This window comes from Gymnoscopelus microlampas (assembly GCF_963454915.1).
Source record: "Gymnoscopelus microlampas genome assembly, chromosome: 11".
NCBI classification, from domain to species: domain Eukaryota; kingdom Metazoa; phylum Chordata; class Actinopteri; order Myctophiformes; family Myctophidae; genus Gymnoscopelus; species Gymnoscopelus microlampas.
This window is the reverse complement of record NC_139948.1, coordinates 26,923,910-26,944,678: the sequence shown is the minus strand read 5'-3', so window position 1 is coordinate 26,944,678 and position 20,769 is coordinate 26,923,910. Positions and strand designations below refer to the sequence as shown.

At 47.6% G+C, this 20,769-nt stretch overlaps 2 protein-coding genes across 2 annotated transcripts in view; one reads left to right on the top strand and one right to left on the bottom strand.

Annotated features, from left to right (window-relative positions):
• bud31 (BUD31 homolog) overlaps positions 1 to 2,096 on the bottom strand; it is a 65,537-nt gene extending 63,441 nt beyond the window's left edge. Inside the window, exon 1 of the mRNA XM_084071679.1 lies at positions 2,087 to 2,096. The gene's annotated coding sequence lies outside the window, so the exon portion shown is untranslated. The remainder of the gene's footprint in view (positions 1 to 2,086) is intronic.
• slc29a4a (solute carrier family 29 member 4a) overlaps positions 1 to 20,769 on the top strand; it is a gene marked incomplete at its 3' end in the record, with an annotated part of 40,035 nt that overhangs the window by 10,388 nt on the left and 8,878 nt on the right. Inside the window, exons 4-8 of the mRNA XM_084070690.1 lie at positions 14,012 to 14,143; positions 15,435 to 15,548; positions 18,074 to 18,202; positions 18,779 to 18,853; positions 19,908 to 20,167. Coding sequence (XP_083926816.1) covers positions 14,012 to 14,143; positions 15,435 to 15,548; positions 18,074 to 18,202; positions 18,779 to 18,853; positions 19,908 to 20,167 — 710 coding nt within the window. The remainder of the gene's footprint in view (positions 1 to 14,011; positions 14,144 to 15,434; positions 15,549 to 18,073; positions 18,203 to 18,778; positions 18,854 to 19,907; positions 20,168 to 20,769) is intronic.

Sequence of the window (20,769 nt, the reverse complement as noted above, 5' to 3'; positions counted from 1 at the left end):
GCTGTCTGGATAATAGAAGTAACCTGAGTGTAAATTTCAGAGGCTCCCTCTATGATAGAATTCCCCAAATCTTTGGCAGCGCTACCTGTAGCTGCTGCTAAGATTATCATGGTAGCTGTGAAATCACTGTAATTCCACCTATCCCTTGGAGATCTATCTTGTGAACAATTCCCCTCGCTAAGGTTCCAGCCGTGAGTTATGGGCCAGATCCCCTCAAGAGAGAATTTCTTAGTGGTCCATCCTTCACCAGGAGCCGTGACTGACCCCCCCTCCTGGAGATAGGAGGAGGGGCCTTGCCAGGGAGACTGGTAATCGAAGGTGGCTCTGGCACACTGTCCAGTGACTGCAGCATACTTATTGTAACTATTGCAATCATATAATTGTTTTTCTCGCCTAGTCCGATCTTTGTCATTGCAGAATCGGGAATTAGCATAGCTCCATCTATTCAGGAGGTACGCTGAAGGCGGGAAAAAGTATGGGTACCCTTTAACGTAGACCTCCTCATTGATATTCATTGAGGTTCCACATTTCAGGGTCCTGCCCCGCCAAGTAACCGTTGCCTGGCGTACACCCAAAGAGCCGGCAGGTGAAGTGCGGTGACAATTAAGCATCGCCAATGGGGCTCCTATATTACGAGGGTAGTTGGGGTCTAAGTATTCTGTACCTATATCCCCATGTACGGCCCTCCACCTCTTTCCATCTAAAGGCGTTGCAGCTATAGGAGCGTCATACCAGTGCATGTTAGCCCAAGCCCCCGGCTGGGGGGGTGGGTTACGCGCAACGTAGTACCAGTCCAGAATTTTGTCCATGTCTTGGCCAAAAGTCTGTGTTATGCCTAATGGCTGTGTTCCCCAGGTCACCCAGGTCTGGTTATTGACGTGGGTTACCCTCCTAGTGGATGCCAAATCTACCATCGCGGATGTGGTTTCGTCCACATGGGTTTGGGGGAACGAATCTACCTGGTAGCACCACATCCAGTTTTCTTTAGTGCAATACTGCTTCCCCGGATACCCATAGGTGGTGTCCGGGTAGTCGCCCAACTCCGCACCCGTCGCCCCGAAGGAGGGCTCCAGGCCCCACCTTACTTTGTAACCGTCTTTCGTTTTCCTGGTTAAAAGCAAGGGTGGGGGGATATCCAGTTCCCCTGGGGAATCATGGATTGGGTTTAATGACTTGTGTAATTTTGGTGGGAGAACCTTTTTGCCTTCGCGCTTAGGGCCATGATTTTCCAGTATTTCCTCAAGAGTATTTCCCCTCACCGTAGTTGGGGGTATTATGTCTCTAGCCATCTTGCCTAGAGTCACCCGCAACATCCCAGGGAGGGAGGGCATCTCCTCGGAGATTACTCTTTCGGTTGATAACTGGAGACCTGTGACCATAGCTGCGAATTGCTGATGTAGGAACATGACTAGCTTATCGTCCTCTGACTTGCGGCTCTTATGCCAACAGTGCTCTATTAGCAGTGTCTCGTCATGGGTTAGCCCCAGACCCGCATAATAGCCCCAGTCATTGAGAGCGTTTCCGTCTCTGTTCAACGTCATTCTATATCTCCTTAATCGATCTCTAAAGTTGAATCGACAGGAGGCCGGTTCTCCCACTGTTCCATTTCCGCCAAGTTGGATTCCCATAGTCCGTGCCTCGCGGCACATAGGGACTATGGTTCCTTCCTCGCGGATTGCCTTTTTGAGAAACGTGGTTTTATCCAGGTCTCTCCATGGCCTATCTGTTTCATTCAGGCCTCCTTCCACGCAGTGCAAGAGAGCGTCCATCACCCGGGTCCCAAAGGAGCCAGTGATTTTGCTTACTTGCTCTGGGTCGAGGACAGGAGCCTCAAATGTGTACAGGGTATGGCCCCCTGCCATGGTTTCTTTAAGAATCCATGGCAAACCAGGTGGGTAGGCTCGGTATCCTCCAGGTCCTGGCTTCTTTTTGGCGAGGACCCAAGGGAACCATTTTTTGACCGGGGATAAAGAGAACCCTGAGGCTAGTCTTTCCCGGGCCAATTGTTTTGAACCATGTTTTACCAGAGGTGCAGCCATTAAAGGAATTGCTATTGGCTTATCTTCCTGAGGGGTTTCTTTAAGACCTAGCTCGTTCATAACTATGATAACCTCCATAAGATCTGCCATTTCCGTTAAGAAAGCATCTAGCTCTCTTGTCTCACTAATGGGCCATTTTGTCACAGTAGTAACAACTTGCACCTCAGCAGTTTCAGGGTTCAACACAGATATGAATTTGCGACTGTTTTCCAATTTTACTGCCTTAGTCTGATTGACTTTGGTCAGAAAACAATTGGAAACTTCTTCCCAAGGTTCCCATCGTGGGTCCCCCTCATAGCGGAAGCGTGTTGTCACAGTCATACAAGCATATGTGGTTCGGGGCCCTTTTACTGTTCTCAGCTTCTGGACCACCTCACCACGTAGCCTGTTTACCTCGATTGAGTCTACTTCGTAGTCTAACAATCCTTTTACTTCCTCCTCCCTCTGCTCCGTTAGCTCGGGCCATGTAAGGTGCGAGTTACAGTGCTCGGGATTTATGACGTGACAGTCGATGTCATTCTCCATATGGGAACATTGAGGTGGTGGCCCTAGCTTTGTTACGTCCAAAGGAGGGCCTCCATTCTCAGCGTTTTGGAATGACTTCCATAACTCCCAATGTGCCTGGGAGTCATTCTGTCTCATACATGGTAGGGGACTTACTATTGTAAGGACACCCATCACCCCCCCTTCCCTGGTATTGAGGGTAGGGGGGTACTCATATTCCCATTGCACCCGTGTCTGGGGGTGCGACAGGGCCCTTATGAGTCCTAAAGTTACTATCAGAGCTATGGCTGTGAAGGTGACTTTTACTAACAGTTTCGCCGTCGTACGGGTAATACTGATTTTTCGGGGAATCTCTGGAGTAGTGATACCTGTCCTGGCGCCCAGGAAAGGTTCTCTAAAGATATTATCATCTTCTCCGTCATCCCTCTCAACTGCGCGGTCGGTCATCTTGGCACTCCCCCTCCCCTTGTCACCGCCGGAGACCTGCGGGGAGAAGGGCCACAGTCAAGACTCTCTTAAGAGGTCCCTGGTAAGTCTCTATTTCTCATGAAAGTCCTTACGGCTCTGCGCCACAGGCCTTTTTCAGTCCCCTCCACCCAACCGTCAGGATGCACTTGTCTCTCCCCCAAGGGGAGCGCAAATGAAACCCGTTGCAGTTTAGGCGTAAGGGTCTTATCGGGTACGGGGATAACCCCAAACCCAAATGAGATCACATTACCCTCAGGGTCCACGTCCATCGACACGGTCGCCCTGACCCACTGGTATCCGTCCTTTTCAGGGTGTCTACCATGGGTTATACAGGAACCTAATGCCAGCCCGGCAATCTGAGACCCGAAGGGTGCCTCGTTGGGTGGCACGTCGAGTGCGCCACGTGGAGCGCAAGCCGGGCCATCGCTGGCGAGGATCTCCCATACCAGACTTTCTCTGGTTAGGTTTTTCCTCATATAGCTAGTGTGTTCGGTGTACCAGTCCCAGTGAGATAGACTATAACTATCATCTTGGTATGGTACACGCTCACACTCCACTCTCAATGCAGTACGAGCCCCTAGCATGCACTTTATCAATGCTTGTATGCTCAGTACCACTGCTTTGCCCACCATTTTCTCAGCAGATTTGCCCTTGGGGTCGACCCCTAGGACTATCCGCCGTGATGGAGTGTCTGCGATGCTTATGGTCTCTCGGCCCTTTTTCCAATGGGTGCGAGAGGAACGGGAAGGTACGGGGATGGGATAACACCAGTTGATAGACTTTTCCAGGTCAGACAGGGTTAGGAGGTGTAAGTCCTCCGTGCTCCCTTTGAACTGGATCCCAGCCTTATTGGCCAGAGCCTTACGAACCGGGGTCATCCCACTCTGCAGGTAACCTTTTCCCGTTGTAATACAAACGCCTGAGTTAACCTTTGCGCCCTTATGCAAGGGGCATGGGAACAACTCATCTCCCGTCCAAGTGCACTGGCACTTGTTGGCCCATGATCTACTCATGGGGGGATAACTCGCCAGCACTATTCTTCCACACCAGTAAACGTAACACGTGCCACAGAGTAGGATGCGACATCCTCTAGGGCCTTCTCTAGGGCCTAGGTCAATAGTCGCACTCTCACTCATACTCAGCTGTGTCACCCATCCGTGTGGAACTGCTGCTGGCTTGCTTTTACCCTGCCCCGCCCAACGCTGTGCTGCAACTATTACGTCACACACTGCGCATAGGCAGGGGGAGTTTCTCCACAACCACTCTATGGGCTTCTTGTCAAAACCTATTATTGGCAAGAACCCATTCTTCGCCTCCTTCGCCATCCCCATGCTTCTCCCTAACCAGATATCCTTTCCGTTAGTGCCTGGAGACATAACAAAGAGTGCCCGCTTGTTGGCACACTCCAGGGCAAAAGGTAGGGACCCCTGGGTCTCATCCTTCTCTGCCTTAGAATGCTTCGACGCCATAGTACTGATCACTGAGTTTTGCGAATCTGTTTAGTATGAACTACACCAAATTCCTGTAATACCAACCTGTGTGGACTCAACACCTCTAACACAGTGTCCCGTCCTTCACTCTTCAACTTAGGATTTCGTCCCTCAGGCTTGCGGCACACCCACACTTCTTCACCTATGGAAAAGAGAGGAGGAGAGGGATCAGTGCCTGGCACGTACCTCTTCAGCTCTCGTCCTAGGTTTACAGTGTCGTGTAACCTGAGGAGAGGGAGGGGCTCGTCCCATGTACTTTCCACCCCCTCACGCGTTATGAAATCCTTGACCTCCCGCACCGCGCGTTCGGCCACACCATTGGTGCTGGCTAGATATGGTACTGACCAAAGAGCCTGGATTCCCCTATCTTCCAACACCGTGGTTACTGGCTCGGCTTTGAAGTAGGATGCATTGTCCATCCGGAGGGATTCCATTGCTGGTTCCTCCTTCAGTACATTGCACAATTGGATAGCTACTTGCAAACCGGTAGGTGCAAACATAGGAAACACCCTTATTAAGCCCGGTCCGTTGTCCACAATCACCAGGCCATACTTACGGCCTTTCTTAGTTGGTGTGGTCAACGGTCCGAAGGTATCCATGGAAAAATGCTTTCCGCTCTCGGGGACCGCAATTTTTCCTGGTACCTGCGGTTCTGCTTTGGTCCCTCGAGCGAGAGCACATCCAAAACAATTCTTACGGGCCGCTATGGCGCGCGTTTTTGCCTTTGGGACATGCACATTCTCACTTTGGAGGTACCTTAGCACGCGTGCGTAGCCTACATGGCCTAGGCCACAGTGTATGGCTACTATGACTTGCTCGGCCTCTTCCTCCGGGACTTTGAGGACTTTATCCTCGGTCCAGGATGAAGGGCCAACAATCTTTATCCGCTTAGCCCCCGCGGGCTTCGCAGAAATGCGTTGCTGAACTACCAAGTCCACTTCCCTGTTTCCATTATGGAAGAAGTCGTCAGTGTCAGTGTGACTGCGGACTTTCTCCCAACAAATGGTCAGGTTATTAGACTGCTCAGCTATTAGCGACCAGTGTTCGATGTGAGCCATTGGTTTGCCTTTAGCTGTCTGGAATTCACGGGCTTGCCAGAATTCCAGTTCATTTTTACCACCCTGGTAGCAGTAATCACTGTCAGTGATTATTGTCAGGAACTTGATTTTGAGCTTATTACACTCAATCAGTCCTTCCAATATAGCGGCTACCTCGGCGGTTTGAGCGGTTCCGTCAGTCCAGCCAGAGGCAGTTTTCACCGTTCTCTCGCGAGTCTTTAGGACATATGCCCATTTGGACCGTTCGCCATCATCTTTTTGATGACTCCCGTCCGTGAATAGAAACCATTTGCAGTCCTTTTGTTTAGGAGGCTTAGGTTCCACTTCACAAGGGACTCTTTGTTCCGGGGTTATGAACTTAACCTGGGGGTCTGTGAGCATCATGGCCCATTCTCCCCATCTTGTAAGCATTGCCCGGGAACCTTTGATTGTCCCTTTTGACGCTGTTTGGAGAGCGGGAAAGTCTGTGACGACATATATCCCGTTGTCCTGAGCTAAATCCTTGAGAGCGTTCAGAAATTTGAAGGCCCCACAAAGAATTTGTTCTTCCGCAGTAAACTTCATTTCTGCAGATGAGAACTTGTAAGAAAGGTATAGGCAAGGCTGCTTGCTTTTCCTATTCCTACATTCTAACGATATCCCCCCCATGCTCCTGGAAGGTAGTACTTCCATTGACGTGTTTGGGACTCTTTTCTCAAGGTCCCGGCACGTCGTCAGAACATGGGATTGGAACTGAGCCCATTCGTCAGTACAGTCCGGTATAGGGACTTTCCTGTCTCGGGAGCTCTTCTGACCTATTGCCTGGCCTTTTAGTTTATGCAGCGGGGCAGCGTGTTGAGCGTACGCAGGCACATGGTTCATTATGTGGCCGCATTTGCCCATTACACTATCGAGCTCGCATAGTAGGGTGGGTTGTTGTAGCGCTTTTACCTGTTCAAGGTAATCAGAGCTTACAGCCTTGCCCGTATCAGTGATGTTGAAACCGAGGTATTTGAGTTGATGTTGTGCGATCTCGCATTTCTTCAACCCAATCTTAAGCCCAGCTTCAGCAAGACGTGAAATAACCTCTTCCAGCAATTGGAGGTGGTCAGATTCACTTTCGTTTGTCCAGTACACATCGTCAATATATACTGTGACATCAAGGTCATGCAAGATTTCTTCGATTATGCTTTGAAAGATATTCGCCGAATTCTTGTAACCTTGTGGTAGCCGAACCCAGCCGTAACTGACACCTTTCCAGGTGAAAGCTGTCTTTTGGGTGGAGATCGCGCAGATAGGTACAGACCAAAAACCATTAGCCAAGTCGATGCTTGATTTCCATTTTTTGTTTGGAAGGTTTCTAGTAGTACGTGCTATGTTAATTAGCGAGCGTGTGTCCGAACACGATCGTGCGTTGAGTGCTATAAGATTGTGTACCAATCTATAGGTCCCGTCAGGTTTAGCCACGCCTAAAATAGGCGTGTTCGTAATTGCTGACTGAAGACGTTTCAGCACTCCCAGCTGCTCAAGTTCACCAATCGTTTTGGTTAACTCTTGTTCGCACCCTGGCTTTACCCGATGCTGGGGTTGCCGGGGTGGCACCATGCCACGTATGACATGTTGGAATCGGGGGTCTACTTTCCCCACATCATTTTTGTGGGTGGCGTAGACGCCCTTGTCCAATATAGATTTCAACCGTTCCTTTTGGGTAGAGTCGGAGGCTTCAATAACCTTATCCATTTCCTTTGAAACGTCTATAGGTTTCATGAAGCATACTCTAAGGACAATGGTTTCATCATCTGGTTTAACTAAAGCCAAGAGGTCTTTTGGGGCCAATAAAGGCGCCAAACCAGGCTTAGCCACTATCCCTTCAATCCCGTGCTTTTCAGCAGTAGGCATTAAAGAGTGGGAACCGTCTGCTAACTCGATCATACGGGTCCCGTTAGAAGGCATGTTAGCATGCAATGTGACTTCAGCTCCTGTGTCTACGAGGTACTCTTCCCCGTTTATGTTACAGAGGAGCGTTCCGTCTTTCTCAGTAGTATTCGTAGCCAGCGCCGCTAGTAGGGGCCTGTCTTTTGAATCTACGGAGATTATGGTATTTACTCTTGCTTTTGGACTGGAGCTTTCCGGGCAGCGCGTTTGGCGCGATGCGCTTCCTGCTCCTCCTTTGAGAGTTTTTCCCAATCCTCTGGTGAGAGGTAGGGTACCAATGGTTTTCGGCCCGTGGTCCGGGGTTCCCCCTGGGACTTCGGGCTCTGGGTTTTCGGGGGGGGGCTCTGAGGCTTCCCCCCCTTTGTCCCGTTTTTTGGCTGAGAGGTGTTTTTCTCTCTGGCCTTTCTTTCCCCCCGGGGTTGTGGTTCCTTAGTGGAAACTGTAGCCCGGGGTTCTGTCACCTTTGAGGTTTTCTTTTGATCTGAACGCCGATGCAGTGCTAGTGCATGGCGCCGATCCCAAGCAATAACCTCATGAGTGAGTTGTTCCTGGTTCCAGACACGGCAATGGCTTGCCATATCATCCCCAGCTCTGATGCGAGTAAACAGCTTTTCTAGCAGGATAATATATGTGCCCTGTGCTGTTTCAGACATCACCCTCCTGACGGCAAAGGTCAGGGTGGTTTCATCTTTATTGATCTGTTTAATGAGATCTTCTACCAACTGTTCGCCGGGATCTAATCCGGGCACAGAGGCATTTACCTGAGCTATTTGTCTTAAGGTCAGGCCTACTGGGACATCTATCCCTTGAGTATTGGCGAGTGCGCGGACGGTGTCCACACAGTCAGCATACTCTGTGCTGCTAAGGGCCTGAAAGGCTCTTATTAGGTAGTCCAGAGGACGTTCCTCTGTCCTCCTGTGGGGTGCTAGAGTATTCACTGCTTTATGAATATTAATTATCTCCTTACACCCTCTTGTACCTATCAGGGGCTGGCCCCCTCCCAGTCCTGTCATGCTCAAAGGACCCATGAGGGATGAGAGTTGGCCCGCTCCCCGAGGAGTACTAGCTAGAAACGAAGGCATGTAGCGTTCGTCTTTTGTTTGTCCTATAATGGACTGATAGCTACCCGTCCCTACAGGAAGGGTTCTATACCTTTGAGGGGGTAGGCTCTGGTGTGCCATTTTGGCCAGTGCCTTATCCCTTCTCTTAATACCTTCCCTGAGGTATTCATAGCCTCCCGAAGTATAACCTTCTTTCCAGGTGCTTGTAATCCTGGGTAAGGCTTGTACTCGATCGGCTGAAGGGGAGCGGGCTAGTCGCCTAGCCTCTCCCCAGCTTACAGGATACTCAGGATGGATCAATAGATCTCCATCTTCGTGTCCTTCTAGCTCAGAGTCGGTATCCGAGTCCAAGCTTTCCAAGCCCTCCACCTCGGGGGACCAGTACAGACCCGTATTGGTGTGTACTATTGGCTCCACAAGTGGAGGACCTGAGGACAAAGGACGCACCGGGCTAAACGCTGCGTTCTTTGCCCTTGCCCTAGGTGCCCTTCCCCTTTCGGGTGGGGGTACCGTGGGTCTGCTCTGTACAGCTTCATGGGTCGCTGATCTGCTATTTGATCTTGACCCCGAGGCTGACCTTGCGGATTCTGTTGAGCTGGCTCGTGAAGAAGCGCGCGAGAGGGATCTCTCCTCCTGGCGGAGAGCTCTCTCATGTCTTATCACAGGTTCGCTTGACAGGGTTTGGGAGGTGTGGGTCCCAGAGGAGCTGCACGAGGGTGTGGCCCTAATGGCACTAGCCTCAGTGCTAAAACTAACCTGGCGACCCCCCTGTGGGGCGGCCTGGTGTCTAACCCTTGCCCGCCCCTGCCTTTCAGCGGGGTTAGGGCCCCATTCCTTGCGCCAGGCAGGTGCTACTGCTGATAACGCCATGTGGGGTTCTGGAATGGGTTCATCCTCATCTTCGTCATCCTCTGTTCGCTCCCGCTCGAGCGTGTCGAGGAGGGATGCGACTGAGTTAACGTCAATAGGATCGTCTACCAAGAGGACAAACTTCCTCGGGTTAATTCTTAGGACCGAATGAATAGCGCGGACAACCATTTCAGTTATCCAGGCCTTCTTTAGTCCCATGTAGCGGAACCTTCCGAATAGCAGGGAGATTGTCATGCTTGGTATAGCACCAGCTTGATAATTCCCGTTTGCCCAGAAGGTGTCTTTAAGTACCATCTCTATCATGTGAGTAAAAGCTCTTTTCTTTGCCTCGGAGATAGTGTTGGTCGTGCCCGGCATAGGATTTGGCATTAGGGCCAGGTTCACCACTGCGGAGTACCTGTCTCTCAGCCTACCTGCGTCAGAGCACGCTGGTTGCCCCGGTGCTAGGGGGCGACCGTTCATATTAACTTTTGCGTTCAGCCTACTACGGGTGAACTCAATTCCCATTGCTCTTCGTAAATATCCCTCCCATCGAGGCTGTTCCTCCAAGTCGGGTACCGAGAACACCATCAGGGGCTCAGCAGGCCCTCCTGGGGGTTGCTCAAGAGCCGTGGCGGTTATAATGATTCTCAGTTTATTATACGTTCGAGTCTGGGTGTTCCTGTCTTCGACAACCAGAACAGGTCTCGGGGATGGCTCACCCTCGACTCGTCCGGAGGTTACTCGAGAAGCGGGGGCGTTTAACGGCCCTGGCCTCTGGTGGTTTGCAGGTGTACTCTCATGCTGTGGTGGAGCAAGTTGAGTAAACCTGGACATGTCTCCTACTGGGAGGGCACGTCTCTCTTCTCTTTGGGGGTTAATCCCCTGCCATTGTGGCACGGTTGCATTTCCCTGATCACGCTCATGTGTCGAGGGTGTATGCTTCCGTGCCCGAGGCCTGGTCACAGGGTCTGTAAGAGCCCCATAAGCGAGTCTCCCACCTGGTGGCCCTGCTTGGCTGGGCCCGTGGGAGTTTGCCTGTGCGCTGTCAGTACCTCTCGCATTCACCATAACCCAATCCCCTCGGGGTGGTGGGTTTTGGCGACAAGGGGTATTCTCCCTCCCAGCTAGTCCCTCTAGAGCTTCGCTAAGCTCTGCAACGACTTGAGCTTGGGGGGACAGTGGGGTACGAGCTGGTGAGCTGGTAGCGCCACGTTGGATTTCCCTAAGGGTGTCGCACATAACCCGGTCGGGTACTAGTACGTCAATCCTTAGGTTACCAATTGCTTGTTCTAGCGCTTCTAGTAAGCACCAGATTGACAGTTCTTGTCCGTAGTGATATTCACCACATCCAAAAAGTGTCATGACTAATCTTGTCCAACCATTATAGTTGGCACCATTGAGCAGTGTGAGATAATACCCCATCAGTGCCCGTTCCCTGACTTTGGAGGGTGCATTGGGGGCACAGTCAACCAGAGCAATATTAGCGATTGCCTGGTAATTTTGTTCCTCCAGAGCATGGGCTCCGGTGACTACTATGTCCCCATCTTTTAAGATCCCTCCATTCGTTGCCACAGAGGCATGACATTCATTTTGATATGCCTCTCCTGCAGCATGTGCTATAGCTAATGCCATTCCGGCACCATTTGATAGGCGGCGGTTGGCAGGATTCACTAGTACAGCCGGTTCTGTGACCCTGAATTGGTCCAATCTTAATTGATGGAACATAACGCGGGTCATTGTTGCGGTAGTACTGTAGTGAGGTCTTGTAGGTATTAACAGGGTCCGTAGCGGGGTCCCGTCAGTCCCTACTGGCCTTGGCATATCACTGCGAGGCCATTGAATGTCTGTATCCCACTCAAGATCTGCTTGAGCGGAAGGCGCCGAGGCTTGATGGCCTGTGGCTTGTCCTTCACTAGAGAAGGCTTCATTGTAGGCCGGTGGGAGGCCTGCTTCATCATTTTGCCTTAAGCCCATATATCTAAATGCATCAGTAATATGTGGCAAGGCAGGATAGGCGTGGAGAGGATCACTGTGATCGTCTCCTTCTTCCTCGTCAGGTGAGAAAGAATAATCCTCATTACCCGTTCCCTCTGTGGGAGTGGGGCTTGAGGCTGCCATATCCTTCTAGCAAGGTTGGATTTTTCTAAGCTGTCGCACAAGTAATATTACCTCTAACTCTTAGCTCGTGGCTTTTGAGCAATTATGTTGGTCCTTCACAGAGATGTTTTTACCACCTGTGGCCGCCGGTTGATCAGTCCAGCCTCTGTTTCACCCTGTTAGGAGGGATACGCTAGCGGATACAGCCTCCGGTACAAGTTAGCTCTAGGCTCACAAATTAGAGTAATAATAGCTATACTTCCTGAGTTCTGATATACGGCTTGTAACTCCTAGATAACGGTGGTCTCGTGTCCACCCAGGGACGCCATGTAAAGGGAATCAGACCCTGAGCCAACTAGACCCAGACCCCCCCACCAGAACCCCTTCGAGGTGTGCTAGTTCCTCTCCGGTTACTGGAATTTTAACCTTACTCCTACTTATCGCTTATATCTAGAATGGATAAACTCTTGTCTCTGGAGTTCAACCTCAAGGATCTATTCTCGGTAGATTACAAGTGGCTTCCGACAACGACTAGACTGCGTTGCTCAAAACTCAGGCATAAATCTAAAAATAGATTATAATAACACTCAGTGATCGGAGACCAATACTATTGCCTTGGCGTCTTTGACCAGCAGTCACGGGACACAACTGTTGTTGTATCTGTGTGTGTTTCAACATTCACTATAACAAACCTAATTTCACCCTTGTCTCTGCGTCATCACCGAGCAGCTAGTTCCAAGTCGTCTCTCGTTAGCAGCGCTCTTTTCTCCGCTTTTATGAGAGAATAAGCGAGGGCCACTCGTTGAGAGATAAACTTGTCACCAACCACCTTTTCTCAGTAATTAACAGCAGATAGATTTCTTCACTGGGAAGATATCGTGGGAGTGAAACTCTAGGCCGTGGAGGGGGGCCTGCCCCAACCTGTGTCGGCTAGAGAGGAACTCTCAAACACAGGCTGGCTCCTATATTAATGTAATAATATGTGTTACCAATCTTACCACAAGAATACAGGAAAAGGACAAAAAACCCGGATATCTTTCTTGGCTAATGAAGCAGTGGGGAGGCACTCGTCACGCAAAAATAAAGTTCAATAAAAAGATTTATTAAAGAAGTGAGTTACAAATATAAAGAGTCAAATATAGAAAAGAGAAGAGGCCACCGGGGGTGGCTGCTAGCTGAATATATGCAATACAGAAATCTCTAGATGCAAAGTCCAGGAAGAAGAGAGCCCATCCCTGGGCGATCGGGGGTTAAGTATATCAACCCCTGTGGCAGAACACTGTCATTACATGGCATCATCTCACCCTTCCCTCCCAGTCCAACTTCCAACCCTCGAAGCACGTGATTACTTCCTGTCACGTCTCACCTCCGCCAGGCAGACAGAGCGTGACCTTGGCAGACTGGCCCGCTATCAGCTTACACAGGCAGCATTGTGTGAGAGTGTGTGTGAAGCATTTTAAGCAAACAACATTTCACAGCTGTGTCTCTACAAAGCAAAGCATTAGTTGTGCATGTTATAATGATCGCTAATAATATGTGCCACCATGTTGGCTTCTTGGAGCGGGTTGGTATTGGCTGGGGGGTGCCCCGTAGAATCCTGGTGTAGGATCGGGGCTGGGGTAGGGTCCTTGTTGGGGTTCCCTCGGTGCATAAGGGTGGGGGTACGGCGGTGGTCCCCCCCCACCCCCTGTTGTAGGGACAGCGTTGTAAGGTGGATTCCAATTGTTCCACCTCTCGCCGCCTTCGGGCCAGGCAGCAGCAGCAGCAGGTGCCCTGGTAGCACGGTTGTACTTCTTCTTCTTTCTTTTCTTCTTGGAGGCTGACATGGCAGGTGCCTGTGGCTGGGGCCTGACAGGTGTCTGTGGTTGGGGCCTCGCAGGAGCTGGTGGTCTAGGGGTCACATTGGTGGCTTGGGCCCGGTTCTCAACACCTTTCCTTAATTTATCTTCCTTGGTTTTCTTGATCTAGTCTGAGTGCAACCCATAGAATCAACGTCACTGTGACGTAGCCACGTAATTTGGAGACGTATCCAATCGCAATCACCATGGGCTGAGCGGAGCGGAACACAGCAACTTTGAGAGCTAAGGCCAACTCCTCCACATAACCTTGTATAAGCAAAGTGATTGGTAAAAAAACTCTAACTTGCATTCAATATTCTTGGGACACAGACGATTATTCTTCCCGGGGCAAGACAAAAACAATCCTAGCATTAAAAATAAAAAATCTTATTAACTTGAGTTAACAGTTTGAAGATGTAACTAACATTTCTAAATACTGAGCAATGCACATCAGTTCCTTTTTTCAGAAAGCTGCCAAATTCAGCTACAGAATATGTTTGCATTTTCTTCATCTCTACTATTACATTACAGTCGATGTTGTACTTACCTGATCCAGGTTAAGTGGTCAGAGAGTTGTTAATTATAGATGCTAGGGTTCAAGTATTACCCCTTTTCTTCACTAACCTCTGTCTACCCCTCTCTCCCTTTCGTTCCCCTTTCTCCTTCCTGTCGTCATTCCTTCCTGCTCAGCCTTTGAAGAGCCGATCCCTGACGACCGTTACCATGGCATCTACTTTGCGATGCTGTTGGCTGGAGTGGGTTTCCTGCTTCCCTACAACAGCTTCATCACTGATGTGGACTACCTACACCACAAGTTTGAAGGTAGAAACTAAAACAGTGCTTCTCAAACTTTTTCATGTCAAGGACCCCCCCATCTCAAAAATATGTTGTGCCAGGGACCTCCAGAAGCAAAGATTTGAGTTAAAATGTTTGCTTTAAAAACATATACAGTATATATTCAAAGATTTGCAGAAATTTCCAAGATTTTTCAAAAATAGCAGATCTACAAGCTCATAGCACGGCACGATATGAGCTTGTATATCTGCTATTTTTAAATAGCCAAAGTATAAAATATGGTTAAAGTGGTTAAAATGATTGTGACACTATATGAACTAATTTAGCTGGGAAGCCCTAGTACCCCCCATTTTGAGAACCAACGAACTAAAAGAACCAAAACGCACATCCCGGTAGACGTATAGTATTAAGGTTGATTTAACTCTGACAGGGTACAAATGTAACCAAATTTCGTGCGATTAATTCGCATAAATGTAAACTGCTGTTTGTGTTATGAGTACAGTACATGCACACAGCACACAGATTATAACGAGGCAATGAAGCGACGTAATACATTTTCGAAACGAGGTCGACATTTCAGCACGAATACAATCATCAACCTGTATGAATGGAGGCATCAAAATAAAAGGCAACACATTTAAGTATCATTTATTTGCGTCGCTCCTGGTGTGTAATGACCTTTAGACTTGGATAAATGAACACTGATGATACTGTGAAGACATATGCCAGTTGCTTGGCCAGGAAGAAACTTACATTTCATAGTGTATCGTTTGTAAAGCTGCTAGAGAAGACGGGTATGTAGCCTGCTGCACACATGCATACATACACGCAAACAAACTTAAAGGTACTCAGATTTACACACACATATAATGTACATGCACTGGCGCACGCACGACACGTACAGTATGGACATAAATTGTGTGCACGCACGCAAGTGCACACAATATATACATACGCACAATGTTGAACACTCAGCACGCACGCACGCGCGCGCGCACACACACACACACACACACACACACACACACACACACACACACACACACACACACACATACACACATACACACATACACACACACACACACACACACACTTACTGTAGGTATCTGCACTGTCGAGGAGACTTAAAGGGATAGTTCACCCCCAAAATGACTTCTATTCTATCGATTAGTCACCCCATGGAGACTTGAATTCATGGATATTTTTTGTCTCATTCCTAAGCCAATCATTTATATTTGTGTAGTTGTGTACAGTATGTCACAGTAAACACCCTTGAACCTGCAGCTCTGCATCACTATGGCGTGTGTACTTGCAGGTACGTCCATCGTGTTTGACATGAGTCTGACGTACATCCTGGTGGCTCTGGTGGCCGTCATCGTCAACAACGTGCTGGTGGAGAGACTCAGCCTCCACACCAGAATCACAGTGGGTGAGTGTCACATCAACCTCTGTCAAATATCACCACATAGCAACCCCACACAGTAAAATCCTCTGTTAAAGGGGTTGTAAGTCAGTGGTTCTCAACCAGTGGGGCCAACTGACCACATAACATGGCAGCCGATAGTGGTCAGATGGGTGGGCCAGGAACGCCTTTGAGATTTTCAAGTGGGCTCTGATCCAGAAAAGGTTGAGAGCAGCTGGTGTAAGTTAAATAGCTTCATATTCTGATAGTAATCATTGCTATAGTGTTTGTTCGGTAACAGGGGCCTCCCATCTCTCCAGCTCTTTAGTGAACAGAAAATAAATCTTCAGGTCCGGATACTAATTTTATTCAATCAGGAGAGAGAGGTCTTACAGAATTCACCATAAACAAGTGAAATTGGAGTTGATGGAAAAATTAATAAATGAACAGACACATTTGGAACTGGAACACTAGAACATTTAAGCTGATAAATTAGCTTTGTATGGTTCTGTCTCCTGATTGATAATACAATTGGAATCCCACCTGAAAATGTATTTTCTGTTCCATGTGTACACTTCTTTGTCGTTAAATTAACATTCTGTGCAGAGAGTCAATTCTTTGTCTGAGATACTCCCAAAAAACTGAAGACATATTGCGGAGGACACCCTAATATAAAAACATGGTCTCATGCTGATTAAATTTCCTTCAGTATGCTAATTTTATACCATTCATTTTCTGAAAGGGCCCCCGGGGACTCACTCTAGTCTAGTGCTACGGGGGTAGACGATGCAGAACAAAATGACAAGTGAATAATACACTTTGCAATAATTCTTCCTTGTAGTTTCAGTCTTGCAGTGATTAAAACCAGGGTTTCTGGCAAGGTTTATGAGACCACAAGGGACTGTTTTCCATGGCGTACAAATGTTTCTCCCCTTTGATGTTCTCTGTTGTTTATTTGTCTGCCATTTGCTATTTGAGGAAAGATTAATACATATTAAATGTATGTTGTACTTTATTGTCCTAATACATTACAAAAAAAGATAAAAGGTTCAGGACGGCAGCTTGTTCCCTTCAATAATTTATTGGTCCCTCCAGTAATTATTTTGGAGGTATACCTCATGTACCCTTGTTGGTACCAATACATTATTGAAGGGAACAAGCTGCTGTCCTGATACTTTCTTATCATTTGTTATTTATTGTTATTCAAAGGACAGAGTCTTATAACGTTATTCTTTATTATTGACCAGCACCAGCACCTCTTCAAAACATATATTCATCCCATTTGGCAGGGATTGTTTTAGTATTTAGTATACCCTATACATATACTGTGGAAATTCTGGTGCATGAATGGACACTATATTTGAATTGAGGAACAAGGACAACTTGAGTGCTCTCGGTTAGAGTTCATACGGTGACAACTCCAGTGCAGGTGGTTAAGAGGTGCTCATGAAGTCAATAACAATCCATATATGAAAGGAAGCCAATTCGGCGAACTCCAAGCACACTGTGGACAAGGATAGATAAAGGTTAAAATGCCTTTAATGTCTCAGGGCATATACAAGTTTTAAAAACAATAAAACCACCCAAGAACGGCGACTGGACTTTAACCTACAGGGCTTTTAGCCACACTCTGGTGGAAGACCCACGCGGGTGGAAAACGGTATATGCCATGATGACATTAAAGACATTTTAACCTTTACCCACGCTCGTCTGGAGTGTGCTTGTAGTTCACCTAATTGGCTTCCTTTCAACTACTGTATATTTGAATTATTGTGACCTTTGACAAATAAGAAGACATATCATACATAGTTTTTTCTTTTTTTCCTTTATTTTAATCTTTTTTTGTTTGCTAATTTCACCTGGCTTTTTCTCCCAATTTAGTCGTTATGCCAGTTCCCTGATTTCCCCACAGACTCATGTAATCTTATCTTTGGTTGATCTTCGATCTTTGAACTGGTAGGTCCAAGGGTGATATTGAAACCACATGCCTCCTCCGAGACACATGGAAACGCCTGCCACTTCTTTTCACCTTGAGGAGCCTTACTACTGGGAGGGCACAGCACATGTTTAGGAACACCCTAAACACGTTGACCTCACAGGTCAACACCCCTGCTCATAAGCGCCATTGACAAACCTGTAGGAGTTGCTAGAACAGCGAAAAACTTGTATCTAAAGCCCTTTTAAAGTCCCCTGCAAGCAAATACTGAAATACCTAAATTACACTGGAAGCACACAACAAATAAGTGGGGTCATTATAATGTGGGTTCCCCTGAGAGAAAACGTTTTAAAAGTTTTCAATTCATTATGTGCCACAAGTATACTCAGAGGTACTGGAGGTACTGGAGCTTGATGAACAAACCAGCACCGGCACAGTGTTTCAAAACCATTCCACATTTTTCAAATAACTTCAAGATGAATAACCAGTGTATATGGGGCTAAAGTTGTTAAACTAATTTTGAAGCTACCGTATATGAACTAATTGAGCTGGGGACCGCCTGGAACCCCCCCCACCCAAGGACCCCCAGTACTATCAACTGCTCTCTGTCCTTCAGGTTATATCTTTGCGTTGGGTCCTCTGGTCTTCATCAGTGTGTTTGATGTGTGGTTGGAGAAGTTCACCATCAGACAGGCCTACATCTTCAACCTCATCTCAGTGGGAGTGGTGGCCTTTGGATGTACAGGTAATCACAAACGCACAACGTGTTGTTGATCTACAAGCACACACAATGCCTCGCGTGTTTGTAGATCTGCTATTCACTACTTTTGTGTGACACTGTTGTATGGTGATTAGGGCATACATTTTTGAAAAAAACATAACATTTTGAAACTTGGAGATACAAGGTTTCTAACCGATAGTGACGATATATGATCTAAAATATTATTATTTTAAAATGTTAGAAGGCATTTTACGACTGAATCATCTTGGATTGTTTAGTTGATAAAGTTGACTAAATAATATTTCAATTTCACCACTCAATTTGTAACACTTATTATGTATACTCCCTTGCACTCCTGCACCGAAAATATCTAACCCGCAAGATTTGCAACAACTGAATTCCCCCACTGTGGTATTGGTAGGAATATAACACATAGCCATACCCAACTCTACTGACACGTAGCGCTAGGTTTTTCCATTATTTCTTGTGTTTGGAGTGTTCAATGAGCTACAGTAGGTGTGTTAATCATCGTGTCATTAATGTGTTGACTCTCTCACTCCACTGTTTGCACTGATAAGAACATCCTCGTTTCATTCCCAGTGCAGCAGTCCAGTTTCTATGGTTACATGGGGATGCTGCCCAAGCGCTACACACAGGGGGTGATGACTGGAGAGAGTAAGTACTGAGAAACACACACACGCACACGCGCACACACACACACACACACACACACACACACACACACACACACACACACACACACACACACACACACACACACACACACACACACACACACACACACACACACACACACACACACACACACACACACACACACACACACGCGCGTTCTCTCTCTTGAGCAGGGACATTTACTTTGTGGATGCTTGTTTGTATAGTTGAGTGGGTGAGTGGTCCCCATTCACTTCCTGTCTGTCTGTCTGTCTGTCTGTCTGTCTGTCTGTCTGTCTGTCTGTCTGTCTGTCTGTCTGTCTGTCTGTCTGTCTGTCTGTCTGTCTGTCTGTCTGTCTGTCTGTCTGTCTGTCTGTCTGTCTGTCTCTCTCTCTCTCTCTCTCTCTCTCTCTCTCTCTCTCTCTCTCTCTCTCTCTCTCTCTCTCTCTCTCTCTCTCTCTCTCTCTCTCTCTCTCTCTCTCTCTCTCTCTCTCTCTCTCTCTCTCTCTCTCTCTCTCTCTCTCTCAGATTGTCTTCTTAGATCAGTGGTTCTCAAACTTATTATAATTCCTAAGACCTGTAACGCCTTGAAACCCACCAGGCGTGCAAGCGCATAAGCGGCGCGCACAGAAGCTGATTTTCTTCCGTTCCATGGTAATGGATGTAGCCGTTCTAATTGGCCGTTCTTATTTTTTGAAATACATTGACCAGACATCCCGCTGGTCGCTGTGCCGAGGTTAGGCAAGAACAATCGTGCACAAACCTGCGTGTGCAATAAAGCAGATGCAGATGCTTTTTTGGTGGGTTTCAAATAAGGGTCCATTTAGAACCCCCCCCTAACACACTGTCTTAGACCCTGTTGCTAATATTTCATTGTCAATCTCTCTCTCTGCTCTGCCCTCCCTCCCTCCTCACATCCTTAAATGGAACAGATTTCTGTTCTCTCCCTTTTTTAGTTTCTCTCCCTCATTTCTCCATTTGATTATCCATTATTTTGAATAATTGAAATACAAATGAATAAATAAGGAAAGTGTTTGTGATGTCTCTCTCTCAGGCACGGCGGGGGTGATCATCTCTCTGTCTCGCATCTTCACCAAGCTGCTGATCAAAGATGAAAGGAAGAACACTCTCATCTTCTTCCTGGTCTCCATCGCCATGGAGATGCTCTGCTTCCTGCTTCACCTGGTGGTCCGCCGCTCGCGTTTCGTCCACTACTACACCAACCAGGTCCAGGGCAAAGGTCAGGGCAAAGGTCATGACCCCCGTGACAACGGGACCGGATACAGGGTCCACCATGATGTCAGCTCAGAGGAAGTAAGATTTGTAAGTTTTTGGATGGTTTGTTTCTATATTGTGAGTGTGCACGGGGGGGGGGGGGGTAATTGTACTTAAAAATAAATGTTTACATTAAGGATTTGCTGTGTATATGCATAGTTTAATAATGAGGAGTAACAGACTTATGATTTTATTTTATTTTATTTTATTTTATTAAAAACTTTATTGAGCCTCCGGGGCTCAATAAAGGTTTATCTTATGTTATCTTAATTAATTGGTAGTTAATAATTAAGACCAACTGTACTGTGTAAGTAGGCAATATTGTACTATACAACAATGGTCTTAGTGCTGTTGGTTTTCTATCCTACCAGCAGTAGTTCTATGACTACACTGATAGGACAGTTATAATGAAATGGATACAATCCAAGTTACCTGCTTCCTGGTAGGACAGGAAACCAGCAGTAACAGGGGCTCTTGAAGACCACTGCTGTATTAACCTGCAGTCAGACCTTGAGTAACTAGTGTAGTGGTTTTCAAACTTTTTAATTTCAAGGACTCCCATAACTCTCAGAGTTACAGACCTGTAAGGGTCCATTTGGAGCCCCCTCAAGGAACCCTAAGGGTCCTTGGACCTTACTTTT